Source organism: Ylistrum balloti, unplaced genomic scaffold (assembly GCF_031769215.1).
Source record: "Ylistrum balloti isolate Yb309-2 unplaced genomic scaffold, AGI_CSIRO_Ybal_v1 Utg369810, whole genome shotgun sequence".
NCBI lineage: Eukaryota > Metazoa > Mollusca > Bivalvia > Pectinida > Pectinidae > Ylistrum > Ylistrum balloti.
Window position 1 is genome coordinate 573452 of NW_026781983.1, and position 8968 is coordinate 582419.

General features: G+C 34.7%; 1 protein-coding gene across 1 annotated transcript; it reads left to right on the forward strand.

Annotated features, from left to right (window-relative positions):
• Positions 1 to 1598: 1598 nt before the first annotated feature.
• LOC132544855 (uncharacterized) lies at positions 1599 to 8688 on the forward strand. The gene is made up of 9 exons (XM_060208504.1): positions 1599 to 2477; positions 3066 to 3375; positions 4221 to 4331; positions 4663 to 4860; positions 5925 to 6209; positions 6324 to 6565; positions 7353 to 7498; positions 8107 to 8167; positions 8587 to 8688. Exons 1-9 carry the CDS (start codon positions 1599 to 1601, stop codon positions 8686 to 8688), a joined length of 2334 nt encoding a protein of 777 aa, XP_060064487.1.
• Positions 8689 to 8968: the final 280 nt, after the last annotated feature.

Consider the following 8968-nt stretch of genomic DNA (forward strand, 5'->3'; position numbering starts at 1 on the left):
CCGATCCTGTCCGATCCTGTCCGTTTCTGCCCGACCCTTCCCGATTCTGTAAATCATCTGACCCCTTGTAACCATAGTCAAGCAAACGTTTGTAATGAACGTAAATGTACCCGGTGTAGCTATGGTACTTGCGTAAACAGTACTGCAGCTGGTTTTGGCAAATGTCGGTTCAGGTATTGATTGGTCATAGGTAAGATGAAATTATTGCTTCTCCTATGATAAATTATCCACTTAATGAGAAGACGCGTTGGAGTTACAATGCATAATCGCAAATCCAACGATATTCCCTATTTCTTTAGTGCATATAACCATATATGCATGTACATGTAATATCGTATATGTATGATAACAGCCCAAGATATTGATATATATACATGTAAATATCGAAGTCCGTTGTTTGATGAATGTTCATATGTTAACAGTTGTAAGTAAATAAATTGAAGTTTGTATACACGTACTTACAATGAATGCAGGACATTAACGAACTGAAACCGGAAAAAAAGTAGATAAATTCCACTTATATTTACACTTACCAAATGTTGATTGAACTACATGTACACAAATACGCCCATAAAAAAACAGATTTCAGAACTTGACGAAGAGTTGAAAACAGGTGCATCGGCAGGAATCATAACTGTGTGAAGAGACTCCTACAAATAAATACTTACTATGTTTTCGATACTCGTTTACATTGACAGAGTAAGGTAACAAATTGTCAAGATGAATTTCAATAATATCCTGTGAATATGCAAATTCCCTAGGTCCTGTCAACATGTACTATACAGAATATTTGATATAGTATATAGAATGTACCATACATATACATATAACATGCCTGCTGATAAATCACCAAGTCACTGTTTTGAAGAATTACAAATAAACACATTTTCCTGTAATGGCCCCATCCTCCACTTTTGAACCAGAGATAATGAATGTAGATGTTATCCCTAAGGGCTTATTGAAGGATAAATGTTATACATGATATGAAATAGTGTTACGTAAAACTTAGTTTGATTAATCATAACCTGTCTCCCTTGTTGAATACCTAATTAGGTGAGTGTTTCTTGTTCATTTTTAGCCACAGCCATTTCACTATTTATTCATATTTGACCATCTGCTTATTACACTCATGGAAGATGCCCATGAATTAGTGGTCATGTCACTGGCCTGTTGTTCATGTCTTACAGCCATTTCATAAATATCATAAGACACACGAGTAATAACACTATTGTGATGTCATAAATATGTCATGTCTTGATGATGTCACATGATTGTCTCGGTAGTGAAAATGTACCATCCATGTTAAGATAAGTCTGTCCTATAGGGAAATTGATTTGAGAGTTGTCACCTATTTTCAGAGTTTTTTTATGATAAATAGAATCTTAAACTTATGTTAATGATTTGCAATCTCTTGGCATATAATTTGATATTTCATTTGCATAATGAAGACTGGTGACATCATATTATTCAACTTATTTAATTAATTCCATAATTAAATTGACACAAGTATAAATTAGATCCTCTACATGTACGATAATTGTTTTTCAATATTTCAATGAAAATTTTCTTTTATAGATGTCAGACTGAAATGAAGACATATGGGTTGTGGGTCATCCTCTTCAAACACTGCTGTAGTAGCTACATCTAACAGCAACTTGAAGGTCAACGACCAAATTACAACAAAAACTCAGTCAGAGAACATCAAAGACCAGGAAAGAAATCAGATAGATCGATGTTCTGTTGATAAAGAAAACTTCTCCACAGATCAAAGTTCAAAATTAAAAAATCAGGATATAATTCACACAAATCAAACATCAGACATGTTTTCAGTCAACTGTCCAAATCAAGGAGAGAATGAAAAAGAGGTTATCAATGAAAATGAGAATCAAGATAAAAACAAAAAGACAGATACCACTGAAGATGAGAAGGAGGCAGAGAAAACTATGGAAGAAGACGTAGATTCAGCAGGAAACAAAGAAAAAGTGAAAAAAGTACCACTGACTGAAGAAGAAATACAAGAAAAAATCCAAAAGACTTTTGCTGATGCAAAACACACATGGGGTCCTTTGCAGGACAAAAATCTCCTCATTGATGCAGAAACAGGGAAATGTAATGCAACATTCAGAAGAATAGCCAACAACACATTTTTATATCATTTTAGATTGAAAGGTTGTCCTTTACATGTCCAGACAGAGTTTAAAAGTGATTACTACCGCCTCATGGTGGCAGAGGATGCTGTAACAAAATTCTGTGACATGCTGGTCTATATTCTAAAGCAAGGATACGAGGAAGAAGATGGTGAGATGGATGCAGTGATGTATAAACCATTGGTTAATACATTCGGGGTATTAACTAATTTTACAGACAATCAGATACAGAGGGCGGACATTGTGGCAAATCATCCAGAATTTCTCAACGTAATTGCCGAGAATTTAAAGGCATGGACAGAGCCCCATGTGTGTGGTGAAAAGATTAGTGTAAGTACAGGGGTCAATTCATAACATCAGTGATGCTATTGATATGATTTTTCATTATGTTGAGACACATATCGGTGTATCATTACATAGAACTATATGTAGCCAGATAGTTTGATTGGTTGGCTCAGTTGAAGTGGTTGTGTCCTTGGTCAAGACCCTAATTATTCTGGATAGCATGTGATGGGCCTCTTATGTGTTGTTCTATGAGATAACCACCAGCTAGTGGAATAAAACTCTGCTTCAAAATGACCCTTGCTATTCACTGGGAGAAAAACCCAGCAAACACACAAATCAAAGAGTTTAAACTCAGCATTTCAAAATGAAATACTTTTGAAACATTATCTTAAGTAATAAATTTTATGAAAAAACTTATGCTGACCCTAAGAAAACTTAGCAACTAGAACTGACACTCTTAACACCACCAGGGAGGCTAGGTTTCCTCCAGCAGCTGAATGTCATTGGTCTTGATTTATTTTCTGTGTTAACCCTATTAGGCTGTTTCTCTGATGGTCAAATTGTTTTTATTTTCTCTCTGCTGTTTTTAATCCTTTTCAAAAGTGTTTATCACTATTTTAATCTCTGTTTCAGGTGGCACGTAGTAAAGTTGTAATCAGCAGTCCTTTGTCGATTCTTCACAACATTGCGATGCAAGACCAGAACATCAGCAGGTTGCAAAGCCTAGGATTTGTAGACTTGTTGAAGCCATTTGTGAACTCACCACAAGAGAAAAATCGACTTTCTGCTGTGGCAACATTAGCAGACATTGTTGATGAACAGCAGAGCGAGATTATTCGGGCAGATGAAGACATAATGAAATTCATCAAAAGTTGTTTGATACGGGCAATGAAGGACAAGAGCAGAAGGACGATTGGATGGAGCCCACAGGAACTAGCCAGAAGTATGTTGATACTTGTATTACATCATATGCTTTATTCCTCATGTTCAATTATTGTGATCCTATTTTGTTCGTGTGTATTCTATCTACACTATCAGCCTTCAAGAGGAAGGCAAAAAAAAATTGACTTCAGTTTATTCATACAAGTTAAATATTAGGAAATTTTCTACATTACATACAATTATGTACAATTTTACTTGTCAGCAAGAAATGAAGCATTCTGTCAAGGTATTTATTATGTCTAAAAGACTTTCTGCACTTTTCTATTGCACGGAAGTTTTAAACACAGGAAATCACCACTCTTGGAAATTCTAAAATCTTGGCAGATATGATGTAATCTAACATACTTACTGTATATATCAGTTGGTTACCATAGATACCTTATTGTAAACAGTAAAACAAAAACATTAAGAAAATAAAAGTAAAAGCTGAAAGGTGGCCTCTCAATATCTTTTATAGTCATAGATGTTTAATGCAATTTTTTGAGAAGTACCGAATGGATCTTTCCGTAATTTATTCTTTAGGTTTCACTTGGTTCCTAATTGTCCCCTATTCATTTTAGAACTGATAAAAATATATATCTATTAGGCAGCCATCTTGAAATTTGACTCTGAAAAGTGTTTATGGTTATTTCTTGAGAAGTACAGTACGGATCTTTCTCAAATTTCATATACTGGCTTCCACAGGTTCCAAAGTGTACACATTTGATTTTGGAACCGATCAGAAAGACAAAATGGCTGACAAATAGCCATATTGAATATTGACTATTAAAGATATTTATTGCTATTTCTAGGGAAACACATTGTGAACCTTGTTAGGATTTTAATTGTTGGTTTTGGTGGTTTCAGCTGTAAGAAGAATTGCTCGAAATGATGCCAACAAACGGGCTTTGGTAGAGAAAGGGATAATCCCTCCACTGGTCAAGCTGGCAGAGAGTGAGGATGTCTTGGAACAGAGAGGTATGTAACCTATTACAGCAAGATTAAGGATTTTTTTCTTTTACATGTTATGCATATGTGAAGTATTTTGACAAGTTTTTGTGGTGTTCTGTAAGTTTTTAAATGTGAGAGATTATTGAATAAACAAATTATCAATTTGCTGTGGAAAAAGGAAACCTAAAGCAATTATTTGTTTTATCAGTTTGACCAGGAGTGATAGGACATGTGCTAATTGTAGGAGAAATAATTTACAGGATGTTTTAAAAAGTTATGTGTGTTAGTTTGAAGACAGATTCAACTTGACTTTTGTGAGAAATATCACACTTGTATGAGAAAAAAAATCTTCACCCAGAGGCTGTTGGTGCTATGTGGACCCTATCCTTCGATGAGGAAAATCAGAAAGACATGATCCAGGATAATGAGTGTAAACCAGTGGACACTTTCATACGCCTGCAGCATTCACCCGATAAGGAAGTAAGAAAAACTTGCAATGGTGCACTATGGACAATGCGAGACAGATTGGCACAATCAGAGAACTACAAAGACGTTGGTAAGTTGTGTAGTGTTTTTTAAAATATGCTTTAACAACTTGATAATGGTGACAAGAATAGCTGAGACTCAATAACTAAAATTGGTGAATGGAAATGGCTGATATTCTAAACTACATAGTTCACAGAAAAAAACCCGAAACTGAACAAACAAGTTTTCAGGGGTACTTATTAGTTCTCCCACAGGGAAACATGGAGGCATATAGTTTTGTGTCTGTCCTTTCCGTCCATCTACTCTCCTGTTCAAAGTAGATCACTTTGACCTAAATTTTGACCTTTGACCTACATCAAAGAAAAAGATTGTATGGTCTCTGTCTCCTGGAACATCACATTTGGGATATATAGATTTACCTTGGCAATACAGTGTGGTTCTTGTAACATCCATTTTGTCAATTTTACTGTAAATATGTGTCTATCAAAGGATGGAAATTAGGGCCATACATTAATCAAAGATGAATACTTGTATTTTCTATCAGCAAGACTGCTACAGATAGTCATAAGCGTCTTCCTGTCATAGTCACAAGTTTATTAGTTTGTATTGTAATTTACATCGTGATATTTTGTTACCATGCAATCAAGAAGTAAAAACTACTTGACAAAGTATTGCTATTCCTAATAGTCTCGTTATCATATGTGAGATATACTGATTTGTAACCACATGAAATGTTAGGAGACAAAATGCTTATCACTCTCTCTTTTTGTGAACAAATTCTGTAATAGTGTGCTATAATGGTAATTAAATCTGCCAGTGCCCTTTTGATTAAAAGACTAATATGATTACCTCTCTTTATTATAGAATCTGGTTACAGAGCATGCTTCTTTAATTGTAGAAATTATTTCAAGGGTTTGATTTCTTTACTCTTTTGGGTAAAACAGATACAAGAATGAATGGAAATGGTTTTTATAAATGAATTGTTGAAACCAAAAATGGAATTAGCTGGATCGGTAAGGGAATTTTATATCAAAATGCTACTTTTAAAAAACAAATGATATAGAAAAAGTTCACCTAATGTAGAACTTTAATCACAATAATGTCTTTATCAATCCTGTTCATGTTTTTCTATAGGACAAAAATACATGTCTCCCCAGGGGAGTCCTGCCCATGTTGCTTTAAGTGGTAAGGAAGAATTCAAGTCTGAAGGCCATATCATGATCAGCTACCAGTGGGGTAACCAAAACATGTTAAAGAGGATCCGTGATGGTTTACGTGCCAACGGATTCAAAGTTTGGATGGACATTGATGACATGGAAGGATCTACACTGGATGCAATGGCACGTGCTGTGGAAAATGCCGATGTTGTTCTTGTCTGCTTTTCACAGAAGTACAAAGACAGTGACAACTGTAGAGCTGGTATGTCTACCTTTAGATTGAGGGAGATTATTTGTTCCGTAGTGTATTGATAAAAATCAAAGCAGTTTGAAAAAAATGATCATAAATAGATATAATTTTTTTTTTTACTTTCAGAGGCTGAATATGCTTTTCAAAAGAAGAAAAAGATTATTCCACTAAAAATGGAACAAAACTACAAACCAGATGGCTGGCTAGGTTTTATCTGTGGTGCAAAACTTTTCTTTGATTTTGGGGGAAAATATTCCTTTGAGTCTCGTATGGAGGGTTTAGTGAAGGAACTCTTTTCTAAACAAAACAAGGATGTGACTGACGGTGTCATCATTCCAGAGACTGTGTCTGTTGTGGCTGGTGCACCTGTGAGTATTTATGTTCAATCATAAGACTTAGTGTGAAACAAAAGCCATGATAAATGATAAAGTAAAGGTGTTTCTGTAGTCGCTTCCTAGGCTTTAAAATTTCGGCCCCTAGCATCACTGACAAGCCCTAAAAGGAGAAGACAACTGTATGATGCAGTTTATTTCATTGTTTGGCTGTAACTAACTCTAAAGATGTATTAGAAGGTGCTATTCACAAACTTCAGTGTAGGAATCTTTTCACCAACACAAAATCAAAGCAATGTATTTTTTAAGACTATATCATTGTATGTATATCCATACATCTAATTAAACAAAAATGGTGGACTGAAGTCAGCCTTCAAAAGCAGTGAGTTCTTTTTCCACAGTCCAGAAACTGCAGTTATGTATCAGACAAGTTGTAAACAACTAGACAATTGTTTTGGAATAGCAGTGACCATTTTTCCTTGTAAATAATCTAACTGATCTCGGCAGATTTCTGAAATTCATTTTGATATCATATTCATTTCTATAATATCAAAATCAAATGTTCAGAAAATAGTGATTTTTGAAAAAAAAGAAATAAAAGATATGATTGTACACTAATGATCTTACAAGCTAATTAACAAACTGTCTTATATTTGCATAATTAAGACTAACAATGATATAACAGAATTTTGATTTCTAGGGTACTGGGGGTTGAGGTTATGATACAATTTAATTGATGCCCTTGTGAGAACATTTGATAATTTTTATTTTTATCTGTTGCTTTGAGGAAATTATGATCACAATGACCTCTTTACCTCCTCAGGTTGCCAAGGATCAAACTGTGGCGCCTGTGTACAGTAGACCACCACCTGCTGGTGTCAGCCATGTTTCCATGGCATCAGTGGATTCAGTGAAAAAGTGGAATGACAAAGATGTTGACAAATGGATGGCAAAACACAGCCTATCTGTGTAAGTACAGGTTCCAAACATTGTATGACATGGCTGATTTGCTGTCCCTATGGCATTACTTGAATCTGTAGTATGCTTACATATTAGTTTGCATAAGGAAATCCCATGCATTTGAAGTAACAAATAAACCAGAAAAGGACAGAGAGAATGACCAGTGTAGCCCTGTTAGAAAGAGACTTTTTTAGACTTTGGAGTTCGTGGTTGGAATCTCATTCTTGTATTTGATGGCATGACATGATCCATTGATTTTTTGTAACACAATTAGATGTTTGGTCATGACAACCCATCACACACAATAGAAGATTAGAAACTCACACTTCCATCGAAATCTGCTTTCTTGAATGTGAGTTTAATTCAAAATCAAATTTGAAGTTAAATCTTTACATCAAACCAATATCCAAATTTAAGGTACATCAATATACCAGAGTTGATTTCCTTTTGATCAGCCACTGTATCTCAGTGGATTAAATCTGTTTTCAGTGTTATTTGTAACTACCATAACGTACCAGAAGGTCACACACTTAATCTTCGGTCAAAGCACCCACATCGGAATAGTCAAGCTGTAAAATATCAGTTTTCTAAATATTTTTGTTATGTTATTGTTACAGGCAACATGTAAAAAAGATGACTGGTTTAGAAATAGCGTTCCTGATGTTGCTCAAGATGGAGGTAAGTGTTGATGGAAATAGTTTTAAATTAAGCTACATGCATATAAATATATACTAATCATGTAATTGTCCTTCTCCAGTGTAATACACCCTTTACACAACAGTTTGTTATGAAACTTACGTAATATAACCTATTTGAGCAGTGATTGGAGGTAACTTTTTGTGACACTATGTCTTCGTGTCATCATACATACTGGAACATCACTAAAGAAATAGATTTATAGAATATCACTAACTAGTGTTATAAAATGCTTCTATTTTCCTATTCAAGAAACACAAGATGCAAATATTTCTAGATTCTTTTTCCAAAAGTGAGTATAAGGACAACACATTTCAATAGTTCTACCCTCCATACTGTATGACATGTTTTCCAGTTGAAGAACAAACAATACAAAAATCATTTTTGTTTTTTATTTCCAGTCCCCAGATTTCTTCTACAAGGTTATAACTGACACTCTGAAGATCACAAATCTTCTAACTATTGCACAGATCAGATTCGCATTGGATGACACAACGCTCTAGTCATTGTTTGGATCTGAGCAGGTGATTTGGGAGTTTCCACACATCCCTATACATTAAGATGCCGAATGGGCCTGCAACATTCCCCACTATTCAATGATTGTTGAAAATAGAATCTGTGTGTATCACAAATAAATTGCATACACAATTTTAACTAACTTCCTCAAGAAACAGCTTCAAATACTGAACACTATACCATGACAGTAAAGACCTTGATTATAGGTAAATTTCTTGTTTTCCTCTAATTTGTCAGACTTAGACCTAAAATACCTATCAATCAAAT

Bases quoted from the DNA above. Each gene is read 5' to 3' on its own strand.
- LOC132544855 (XM_060208504.1), top strand. From the start codon at position 1,599: ATGGGTTGTGGGTCATCCTCTTCAAACACTGCTGTAGTAGCTACATCT. The intron at 7,499-8,106 runs GTAAGTACAGGT...TTATTGTTACAG, and splicing joins GCAAAACACAGCCTATCTGT to GCAACATGTAAAAAAGATGA. The intron at 8,168-8,586 runs GTAAGTGTTGAT...TTTTATTTCCAG, and splicing joins TGATGTTGCTCAAGATGGAG to TCCCCAGATTTCTTCTACAA.